Genomic DNA, 12,500 nt, shown 5'->3' with positions numbered 1-12,500 from the left:
TTTACATTTTTCAATTAACACTTTATTCTTCAAGCTGCAAAGAGAGAAGAAGAGAGATTATTAATGATAACCTAGCTTGACAGAAATGCTGACTCGGCTTGTTTTTTTACGAGTACATTAAGTTTTAACTTACCATTCTCTTCACCAATCTGAAATTGCTGAGCGCAGAACTCAGCATTACAGACAATCATTTGGTCCCTAGGTAAAAGAGAATTAGTCTCTTAATTCACTTGTATTAACCAAATTGTATTATGTGGATACTTTCAGTCGCTGTCCAAGGACTTTTCTTTTCCTTGTCCAGCACGTTTCATGACCTCAATTAAGGAGTGATAGGTAGCATGGAAGATTCGAGAATACAACTGGAAATAGTGTGTAAACATAACAATGCTAATGAGGCCCTCGTTATAAGAGCTTGCGGAGGAAGCCGTATTGCGTAAAATGTTGGCGAGCAATGAAGATTATAGCTGGTTTTCACGTGACGTCACTAAAATTCAGACTACAAAACTATTGATCTTCCTGAGATTTTACTTTAATGATGTATAAGAGCAGCTGAAAACTAATATTCATACAAATTTTCGCTCCGAATGGGTTCTTGGTTTTTGTGATACAGTATGCTTGAATTTCTATGTTTTTGCGTGACGCGGCATTTACATGACAGCCTAGAGAGCTGTCATGATGGTTAAAAAAGTTATTTATTTCGGGGAATTTGGCTATCTGAACAGTTCATGTCTTAGAAAAAGTATTATTTTAATGTTTTAGAGTTCCTCGAGAGACAAATTCTCGCTTTTGTGGCAAAACTCAGTGACAGATGTTTCTGTTGGTTTCCGGCCGCCTCTCCATACAAATCTCTATAAATTTGGGTAAAAAATTTCTCCGGATATCTTGCATAAGAAAAATTGCTGTGACTAGAATCTTGGAGAGAGTCTTTGCATATTTACCTTCTTTCATTTCCCAGATTCTGGACTTTATCTATTGAACGGTTTTGATTTTTATTTTGATCTATTCTGAATGGCGTGACACTGAAAACCAGCAATAAGAGGAGAAGCGTGGTTAACTTTTATTTTTTCACAATAACTCACGCACGTCTCAAGATTTTATTTTCATTTTTTTGGGAAATGTTAGATTTTATAGCAAACTTTAGATCTGGCTTAAAGAGAAAAATTTGACAAAAGTAGCACTCTCAAGGTATTGTGTAATGGCCAAGTCGCACTAGAGGACAAAACTGTGTACTAATGTCAAAAATCCATCATCACAAGGAAAAACCAAGTGCGACCGGTTTGTTCCCCAAAAGACAAAATTTGGTCGCGGACGGACAAACTTCAAAGATGCCATCGACTACCTCTGGGGCAGGCCAAATTGAGACAAATCTTGGAAAACAAAAGTGAGGGTGTTTTGATTCAGAAATGATTTGACAGGTGATATGTAGCAGTCTCTATGCGATAGACTTCACAGTAAAATTAATCACGTTCTCATTTTGCAACAACATGAATCCCGGCGCGGGCGACCAATTTTTCCCGTATGAATTTCCACAATATCCACCAGGATGGATCTATCCTTTGCCAGGCCCTTACATGTTTAATGATCACAGGTTTTGTTCTCAAGTGCGACTGTAGCTTTCCGGACAAATATTTTGTCACTGGCCGATTTCAAGTCGGATTTGTCCAGAACAAATCTGAAATTGCCCTCCAGTGCGACTTGGCCTTAACCTAAAATTAACCATCTTTGTTTCCGGTTTGTTTTGGCGAAGGATGGTGCTAGTATACCAGCGTTATAACCAGTTTTAGTCTTTTAGGGACCAGCTTTGAGGCTATCGAGAAAGGTTGTTTAATTCTTATACAGGAGTTTGAACTTAACATCGCTCGGCAGGAAATGGATTCAAATGCAACTTCTTGAACTATGGTCACCAGATGTTAGTAGATAAACGTGGTGTCGCTTGTTAGAGCCTCTTCATATGAGCCCGGTAACCGGGCTGGCTCGGTTATCGGGACAAATTTTGCTGTCTGTTCATATGGGAAATTTAAGCCCGGTCTGCCGGGATGAAATCCAAGAAACACAACCAGAATGGTCGAACATAAACTTGTATCATTCACGGCCGTCGTAGCTTTGTGGACTGTTGTAACTTTACTAATAAAGCTAATTCACATACTCCTTAAGTGGTAACACATACAAGACAAAAAATGTTGCGAAAGCGAAGCAATTTTGTCTAAAAAGTTTCGTGCCGGTTACCGAGATCTCGGTAACCGGGTCAGCCTGGCCTCTCATATGAACACATCAAAATTTTTACGAAGCAAAGAGTGGTGAGGCAAGATCTCGGAAACCGAGCAAGCCCGGTTGACCAGGCTCATATGAAGAGGCCCTTAGAGTGGTCACTTCGGGAGATGCAACTTCTATGTGTCTTTACATTTTCTCGAAACTGAACACCTCCAGTACGACACATACATTCGAAAAGCAAACGAATACAAACTCTTTCCTACGTCAAGAGGCTTTGAACTCCGTTGTTAACATAATTTAACTTCACTAAATCAACGCATTCAGTGCAAGGAACTTACCACCTTTCAAAATCACCCATGTTTGGTCGATTCTGAAACATGAATAAACGATGGAGTTATTTAACATCGGGTGTTGCAGGTGACTATATTGATTACGAAAACTGAAAAGCCTTTACTAACTCCACTCACCTGGTCAAGCTCTTGCAGCCGGCCCTGCAAGTACACAATAAGTTCTTCAACATACTCCTTCACTTGCAGGTCCTCTACTGTCAGCTAATCAATAACAAAATAATAAATTATTTTTCCTTGGCGCTTTCTAAGTTGTCAAAACTACTCCGGTGAGTAAAGAAGTCCTAAATATTTATGTAAAACTTACCATGAAAGTTGTTGTTGACCAGGAAGCCATGTCTGACCTCAGTGTCACTTTATGCACTCTTTCACTTACGTGTTTGTTGTCCCCAGTAACCACTGTCAAGAGAGCCTGCTGGGGAGACGTGATGCGTGAGGACTCAAATGTAGACTGCGCAATCAACTCCTTTTTTAACATTTGCTTTGTATGGCAATCAAACGATGTTATCTCTTTGTTGGTAGAATCCAAGAACGTAAATAAACTGGAACTTTAACAATGCCTCGCTAAATTTTTATTCCTGGCGGTGGAGACGGGGTTGTCACGCAATACCAGATGGCCTTATATTGACCCCGGATTTATGATGCTGCATTTACTGTAGGACTTTGTGGGTGAGTTTCAAGAGAGTTCAGAATTCAATAACTAGCCGAGGTATAAACGGGTACATTTCACATTAGCATGAGAGTAGCCTGTACACAGGCTAGCATGCATGAGACCAGAATTCAAAACTTCGAAGCAATACGCGAATTGCCCGGAACTTGGTCTGTGTTCTCGATTCCTCTGATATCACCATCTTTTCAATCAATGAAGGAAAGCAACAAACAACAAAATTACGCTTGAAATTGTCTTAAAATTGTGCTAGACAAGTGACACGAGGCAGCTCAGGCAAAGAGCCTTTGCTTCAGGCTGTTGCTTTATTGAAAAAAAGACCTTGGAGTTTATTGGCGACGGCATTTCGCCGATTTCTCTGGAACTTTATATTAATCGAAGGTGGACTTAAATACGAACTTGAAAAACGGTTAATTTTAGCAGTATCGATAGTATGGGTTCTCGGAAAGGGTGCTTTGGTTTTAAAAAGAAGAAGAGAGATAATGAAAAAAAATTGAGTGATGTGGTGTTGAACCAGCCTTCAGTGTAATAGTCAACGGCCTGCAGCGCAGCGCTTTAATCGCTTGCACCAACAGAGCTCCATCAAGTGGTGGCTAAAGTGACGCTTCGCTGATTTCATTGTTCAGCGAAACAAAAGACTTCTTTTGTTTCTCAATCTCCAAAAGATGCTGCAGGAAAGCGGAGTTTTTTTTGCATACATTATTTCTCTAAAATGAAGAGCAAACCAGCAAAAAAAAATACAGGGTGATGTTTTTCTATTAAATTGAAAACCACTTGCAAAAATTCAGGCACTTTTGAGGGAAAAAAAACACACGCAAAATCGTCACTTAGCATGGTTTTGCACTCACCCCTTCAATTCCTGTCTTCAGGGATATCGACTGTTATCGATTTATAAAAAAATTGACAAAAATCACCCAGACCATTAAAAGATGGCTTAGTTATTGTGTAAAACAATACCTGGAACAACATGAGACATTCATCTTCAGTATACTGCTGAACTAGATTATATTTTCCTTTTGGCGTACTCCAAGATCTATTCTTGCGTTTGTTTCCCAATGCAAATAATTGAAATCACTAGAACACTGACTGTTGTTTATTTTGCTTCATCTTACTGCCTACACTGCAATGAGACTGGAGGGTTTTTTGCTGCTACTCTGGACTGAGCTTCCTCTGGTGTCATAAACTAGCAAAGAAAGATTTAAAACCCAAAATGTTTCTGCCAGTTGTGTCCATTCTTGTTATGTTGTCAAGATTGTAAAAAATACACAGGCTATGATAAATCGACTCAATAAAACCATTACATAGACAAATTTTGTCACCTGGTGTAACTTGTAAAAGGACAAAAATAATTTCCAATAATAATTGATACCACTCAAATAATCAATTGGTATTGATTACTATTGCCAATCGATAGCTCACAACTTTTTTCTTCATCAATTGTCATCGATTAATATTGATTATTGGTTTATCAATTGGCTTTGCCTGGTATACACCACTAGAGAGCTTGTCCATAGGCTCTAATCATACCAAGAGATTCAACATGTTATGGTGCTTTGGATCCTTCTTATCCCTATGTAGAAGATACATGTATTTAGTGTTGATTCTTTTTACCTCAATAACTCAGTTTTATCGCTACTTCAAAACTCTTAAAGAAAGAAACCAAAGGATAAAGAAAGGGGAAAATGAGGAGCACAAAGAGAAGTGCAAAAGGAATAGATGTCTGCTAAATGTACGTTTTACATGTATACTGATACAGAAGTGAATTTAGTGAGCAGTGAATGACATTAAATCGTGGGGTTTACTTCTTTTTGATGGATCCTATAAAAGTGAACACCAATATCATGTTACACAATATATATGGGTTATTGACCAAGTGTGAGGTCAAGATCGCTGGATATTGGCCAAGTTCTTGTTTGCGTGTTTATGGACTGAGACGGAGTCAAGGTCCATAAACTCGCAAAAAAAGAACGAGGCGAATATCAAGCCATCTGGACCGAACAAGCTGGGTCAATAAAGGATTCATTATATAGCTTTCGGGGAAATTTTTCTTGCGAGATGCGCCGGGTAGTCCCGAGTGGGCAAGATAGCTCCATCTTGCCTGCTCAGGTTGCCAATCACAGGGCGGGATTTGATTCATCTTGCCCACTCACAGAGCTAGCCATGTAATAATGCATGTCATACCAACATAAAGAGTTTACCCTACATTCTATCAACTATAGATTGACGACATTAACATGGTATCATGGTATCTTTGCTATTTTTTGTTGCTTTAATATGAATTGTAAATAAACTCCAATCAACCCAGTTTGTTTTATTCTAAACCTTTTTAGGATAAATTATCTTCCAGATACATGTATGACACATTGAATTTCATACACCTCTACATTTTTGCAATTATTGTACATCTAACTGAAAATTTTTTTCTATTTCATTAGAAATTGGATAGACGTTGCTCCAGCTTTGAAATCATAAAAGAAACTATGTCACTCAGAGAGAGGCAGCTAACAATGGAGATCATGTACATGGATAATATGAGCAGTGAGCAGTCTGAATATGAAGACCAAGAAGACAACATCACAGGAGAGAAGGAGAGGAAACTTGTTGGTTATGCCAAGAGAAAGTTTTCATGGGAGAGGACAAGTCTCACCAGCATCAAAGCAAAGCTGGACAAAGCCCATTGTAATAATCTAACTCTGCACGCAAGGGCAATGGCAAAACCTAGGCGTTCTGGTGGCATGTCAAGCAGACCTGCTCCTGATGGCCCAGCTTGGGCTGTCAGGCAGCAGGTCAGTACTGACTGATATATGAAAATCATTAGTGACCTGTTAGTATGGATAATCAAATGGCAACAAGTGAAATTGGAAAATAATTTCATGCACATTTTGTCAAAGTCTTATAATCAGAATTTTGACAAAATGCAAGTGAAATAATTGTATACCATTTGATTACCTATTAATATCATGAGTGACAAATTACACTCGCAATCATGGATTTTTGACATGTTTCTAGTATTGAGAAGTTTCACGCCCAAACATTGCCATGGCAATTTTAAAATCTCACATGTGATTATGAGTAAACACTGAAATTTCATGCAGAATTAAGGTGTGACTTGTCAACCATGATATTATCAGTGTAGTTTATGTGATTCTTGACTGTGTGTACCCTTCCAAGGTTACAAGCACTGGCTACCCCAGACCATCATTTGAATACTTTCTGCTTGCTTTGGTTGCAAAATAAAATGTGACAGCAAGACATTCAAAGTTTTATTTCACATTGTGAAACAGGGAGGTGTTAGCTCCCTTATTGGAGAGTTGAATTTTGTGTTTCGATTTTATTTGACTTTGCCCAAGTGCTTGCGCCTTAAGAAGTAAAAAAGAATCCAAGGCATATCAAAAAGCTTCAAGCCATTCTCACTCTGAGCACTTAAGAATATAATTACTAGAATTACTAATACCTACTTTAGTTTATATTTTAATCATATACAAATTCAGTTTCAATTATTGAAGGGGAGAGTGGGTATATAAACTTCTAATAAGCCAATAATGGCCCCTCCCCTCAGGTGTAAGCCCAGCCCATAGAGGTTAACACTACAGACATTGCACTCTTTAAGGTTACTTCAAACCTTCGTGGGTGTACTCCAGAAAAAAATTTGTACACGCGCTGTTTTGAAGGAAACCCCCACAAACTATATATCAATAGAAAGGTTATAAAATGTTGCATTCAATAAAATTATGTTTTGTTTTGGATTTTGCTTTCCAAAGGCAGCAGAGGCCGTCAACTCCAAAATGACGAACTGACATTCACACAGAGTGCAACCTCGATCTGAGGTTAGTAGTGATAGGAAAATTTCAATGATAATGGCGCACCGCATGGAAGGCTGTTGAATATTCAATATGCCTCTTCCAGAAGCAATATACAGACATCTAGACTTTGGCATCAATTTAAGCAATGACTGCAAAATTGCTCCAAGTCGAAAAACTACTGAAAATCCGGATGGTGTTTCGGCGGAGTGTTCTTCAGGGAGAAAGCGTATGATCGAAGATGTGTTACCCTGCGAAAACGTGGAATCAGAAGGTGACACATCCGCTCCAGTTTCTCCTGTTAAAAAGGCTGCAAGAAGAAGTCCTAGACTTGCAATTAAATCCCTGAAAAACTTGCTGTCGAAGAGACGCAATCAGTTCGAAGAGCATTCTCGTGAAAAAGCCCTCAAGGAGCTAAATAAATTTAAGGAAATGCAGGTATTGAAAGAACTTGAAATCAACATCACGCATATAGACGGCTCACTACACTGTGAGCTGGAATTAATAACGGGTCATCGCAGCAGCGCGGCTCTCAGTGTTTATCTCAAAAAGGAAAAGAGCTACAGGGAAGACCTTGGAAACTACCAACCAGTCCGGTTACTATTTAGTCCCTCCGGAAGTTACAAATTTCAAGTTTTTATTTATAAAACACTCGAGGAGGGAACGATTGACTTGAAAGACAAGGGAGCTGTGGAGCGTGTGCTGGGAAAAATTCAAGTGAATTCTCGTTTTGCAATGTGTCCTGGTATAGTGGATTACGATGCCATATCTGACATACGCTTTCAGCCTTCAAATGTGAAAGAAGAACGTTGACCATGGCGGCACGTAAGTGCAATCAAATGTAGGTTGTGGCACAAACCTCACAAGCAGCATAGTGCGGTACGGCGTGTAATCCCGTAGGACTTTCATGCCGAAATTGATTTTTTCGCTGTTTTGCACTTATTTTGGGCCGAACAATAAGAATCCGATGGGGTTCAAATTTTCCGATCCCGTCTTCCCATGTTTCTGGCTACTCTAAGGGTTTAATTTATGCTAATTTATGCTAATTAGATGCAAAAAAGTCTTGAGAATATCTTTGCTCTTAGATTCAAGATACAAGGACCAAACGTTGTCCGAAGCTTACTCTTGATGACGTACATCGTATGACTTGACTTTGTTACCATGGTAACCAGCAATGACGTCAGGTTTAACTACCTGCTATTTTGGTGGCGGCCATCTTGGCTCCACCATCTTGGATTTTCAAACTCTCATTTTTCTAAAGCAAAACAGTGAATTTTAAATAAACTTTAACTAACGAATGATTTCCGTTATGAGCGATGTCCAGTTAAGTGCAGATCTTTCTTTTATTTTCCTTTTCTGCTAAACGCCTGTACTCTTTCAGTTTCTCATGGGAAAATATCATTGACTTTTGTTCGTCCCATAGTAACAATGCAGACGCTTTTCGTCTTCTTTCTGTTCTGTATAATACTAATCTACAGTTCCGTTAAAAGTGTTCGTGCATAAAATGTGACTTAAGTTCTCATGCGCTAAGACCATCCTCGTCATCAACTCGTGTGCCGTCTGTGAATGGATTTGTACAGGTTTTTCCAACGCATTAACAAAGAGGAGTGCATGGAATTCCATTCTTGAAACAGCTAGAGTCCCCCGCAGTCTGACTTGCAGCCGCATTTGGTAAGCTCGATAACAGCTTGGGGTGCAGGGAGAGACAAGCATATAACGAGCACGTATGCTCCTTAGTTTTCGCTCCAGCCGTTCTCTTTAATGTGGGGAAGATCTGGGCAGCTGGTATAGGACTTGTGATGCATGGCTATGAAGTTTGCACGCTTGATGGCATCATCTCACCTTCCAAGTTACTGAGTCAAAAGAGCTCCCATCGAAGTTCAGGAAGGGTGGTAGGTCCCGCTTTGCAGTACACTTGGCAGACAAATTTCTCTAGGTCTTTAACTTGAGTTGGCAGTTCTCCGTTGGTTAACTGGTTTTGGATAAGACCCTCACCAAGCTCTCTGAAACAATCGATCGCGAGATGGTCGTCATCGAGTGTCATGTAAGCTTTCACCCAGGAATTCTTCATGATACCAACAAACTTCTCTCCCCAGTCGGATCCGATGAAGTGGTGCAATCTAATCAGACCTTGACACTTGTGTATTCCAATCGCTTGAACTCGCTGAGTAACATCAATCTCTCTGTAGTTTGCACCTTTGCCTGTCAAAAATTCAGGCTATTCAGGTTTCCATGACGTCCCCTGGAAATCAAGTTGAGTAGCAGGACTAGTACGTCAGTGTCCGGAGAGGATACACAAATCTCTTGCGACAAATGCTCATCTAGTGAACACAACACCTGGTTAGGGATCAGCAGTTGTTGCGTTCACTAGATGAGTGCAACAAAATCAAACTACCGTAGTTTCTCGGTTATAAGGCGCACAGTTTTTTCGAGGAAAATCTGTTTTTTCTTGGGAAGTTTTTGCCAAAATTGGGGTGCGCCTTATAGCCGAATATTTTCGCGCAAAAAATCTAACGACAGCAATTTTACCGGAACTTACAGTTAAAACTAGACAAATAAAAGACACTAAACATTGGTCATTGACTTTTTTAAGATTTGGTGGTTCTGAAAAGAACCGGGTGGCTCTGAAAAGAGCCGTTGTTGTTGTTTTGAAATTTATTGATGTCTAGTCTTCCTCCTCGCTATCCGTGTCAAACTCGTTCTCCAGTTCATCATCTGCTTCCTCGTCTCCAGCTTCTTCTTCGTCCCACACAGCTTCGTCCTCGGTGCCGTCCAGAGCATTTGATATTCCACAGCACTTGAATGAGTTCGCGATCAAATCAGCGGGTATCTCTTGCCATGCCTTTTGGATCCACTGCAAAACCAGTTCTTTGCTCGGCGCACGCTTCTTCCCCGACGGAGTGTAAGTGAACGGACCGTTCACCATCCAAGTCTGGTATTGGGATCGCACCTTGGTCTTAAAAGGTTTGTTGATACACTTGTCCAGGGGCTGCAACACGGGCGTAAGTCCACCCGGAATAACTGCGACTACTACGTTTCGCCTCGCCAGAAGATCTCTCACGGCGTTTGTCAAATGCCCACGGAATGAATCCCACACGAGGAGAGCTCTTTGGTCTGGGGTGTACCGAAGATTGCGTCGAATCCACTCCATTACTCCTAGAAATTAATAAGAAATACAGTCTTAGAATGCTAGAAAGCTTTATTATCAAGGCCGCATTGTGTTAAACAACTGCACGAGAAAAGCTAACAAACTGAAATTTGCATACGCGCGTACATGCTAAACAGCACGTGCTAGATAACACGATACGTCAGCAATGAAATTCGAATCTCGTTTCTGAGAAACAAGAAGTGTACTCGTCTCGCTCGCTTGTTGAAAAGATACTGCTCAGAATAAACAGTGTTTTAGCTTACCTTCTTCGTCCATCCAGCCCTTCTTGTGAACGGAGACCTGCATCCTTGGTGGCACGTTGATTTTCAGCTGTCGAACTCCTTTGAATATGACCTTCGGGGGAAGTTTCTCGCCGTTCGCTTTCACCGTTAGTGCAACTGTGAAACTCTGCTTGTCGGCACCGCATGACAACACTGGAACTGTTCTATTCCCGGTGAACTCCAAGGTTCTGGATCTCTGGTTCTCGGATCGTTGAATATTTATTAGAATCTTTATAAAAAACGAAATATGTCTCCTGAGCAGGAAAGCTGAAATTAACGTGTATGCGTTGTTTGTTTACACGCAAGTTTATCATTAGAGGTGCGAACTTTTAGCTTTTGTTTTCGTATATATCATTAAATGTGTGACTTTTTCACTTTTGTTGAAATTTGTTCACGTTTACAGAGAGTTCGCGTGCTAATTGTGCCAAGAGAATAAAATTTTATCTTTATGAACTCTTCATTTCTTGGTGCGTCTTATAACCGAGTATTTTCACATAATTTTCAGTTTGGGAACTTTGCATGATTAAGTTGCCAAGTTTGGGGTGCGTCTTATAGCCGAGTGCGCCTTATAACCGAGAAACTACGGTACATTTGATTTTGTTATTGTAAACCATGACCAGCTTGATGATTGTGTTGCTGGAGAAGCACGCTAATAATCGATTGGCGAACAAAGTAGTAGTAGTAACAATCTTTTATTAGGAAGCTCCATCACTAAAAGTGGTTTACATAGAGGTCCTAATACTAGATATATACTATATAATGATACAATTAAAATCTATAAATTAGAGCTAAAACCGAAATAAATATTTTCAACATATACACTACAGAGATTAAAAAAAAAGAATAGGTCTGGAGGAGTGACCAGTCTCAGCTTTTTCATAGCGTCTCATAAGGAGTCCTTAGAAGATTGCCACAGTTTGTCTTCAACAAATGCTTCAAACCACTTTTGGCCCTTCTCTGCGTAGCACAGGATATCTTCCTTTGCTTTTTCAGGCACAAGAGCTGACGACAACACACTCTTCAAGGGAGACTCAACTGTAAATGAGTTGCATTCGCAGTGCAGCTCTATCGACTGGCGGAGTTTCTCAGCGTTTTTTCGCGTCCTTACAGCAACATCCCAAGACAGCTGATAGTGTTCGTTCCGCTCAGAAGCCTCGGACACGTTTTATTGCTTTACCATATGGTAGAGATGCAGTGACGTGACAAGGTGATCTAGGGCGGCTTCATCTTGACTTAACCCGAACATACCTCCGTGGCGCTTTAATACTTTGATCTCCTGTTCTAGCATCTGATCTGTGAACAACCTCGTGAACGGGATCTCTGACTTCGCTCAACAAAATCCTCGGACTTCAATGCCTCATATGTCATAAGGTCCTCACGCTCGAGTGCGTTCATCTGCGCAAGGTGGACTGGCATTAGTCGAGCGCAGTTGAGGAGATTGTGTGCAAAGAAGTACTTTATCAGGCATTCCATCGCTATCAGGTAGCCTTCCCAGTCCCCAGAGCGGCAAGGATGGATGAGCTGTAACAGGTTGTGCAATTACTCGAGGTACTCTATCATAAATCGCGCAAGATTTCAAGTCCTTGTTCTTCACGGTCTTGTGGTTTGACCTTTTCAGAGTACCAGGGCTGGATGTCGTCATAGATGTTAACCATTTCTGGACTACGCTCGTGGAAGGCCTCTTTAAAGGATACGAAGATACGAATAGAGTGTTTCATTTTATCCAGATGTTCACCATTCTCTGCGTTAGCCTTGCCTAAATAATTTCCATCACAAACTTGCCATCGGGAGGAAAAAACTAAACTTCATTATGCCCATCACTGTGCTTCCTGCACTCACGATTGCGATTTGGCAAATGTGAAATGCCACGTCTAAATCAAATGCCGCATGTTTTTAATTCGAAGCGACTCAAATTGGTATATGATTCGGCACATATGTAATTCGACATCCAAACCAGGCCTACGTGAAAAACAAAAAAAAAGAAACAGCTGTAAAACTCCAAACTCTAGGCGTGTTTCGTAATTTTAAGTCCTGAAAAGAAACTCG

The 12,500-nt window shown here is 40.4% G+C and overlaps 1 protein-coding gene across 1 annotated transcript in view; it reads left to right on the top strand.

Annotated features, from left to right (window-relative positions):
- LOC149099110 (uncharacterized) overlaps positions 1-6,462 on the top strand; it is a 19,833-nt gene extending 13,371 nt beyond the window's left edge. The window contains exons 5-7 of the mRNA XM_089276757.1: positions 4,850-4,954; positions 5,661-6,011; positions 6,397-6,462. Of these exons, the coding sequence (XP_089132883.1) occupies positions 4,850-4,954; positions 5,661-6,011; positions 6,397-6,462 (522 nt within the window). The remainder of the gene's footprint in view (positions 1-4,849; positions 4,955-5,660; positions 6,012-6,396) is intronic.
- The last annotated feature ends 6,038 nt before the right edge of the window (positions 6,463-12,500 follow it).

This window comes from Orbicella faveolata, unplaced genomic scaffold, assembly GCF_042242905.1.
Source record: "Orbicella faveolata isolate gen_17 unplaced genomic scaffold, um_ofav_v1 contig_46, whole genome shotgun sequence".
NCBI classification, from domain to species: Eukaryota; Metazoa; Cnidaria; class Anthozoa; order Scleractinia; family Merulinidae; genus Orbicella; species Orbicella faveolata.
Note: the sequence above shows the minus strand (reverse complement) of the source record. Positions and strands in the feature narration are given on the sequence as shown.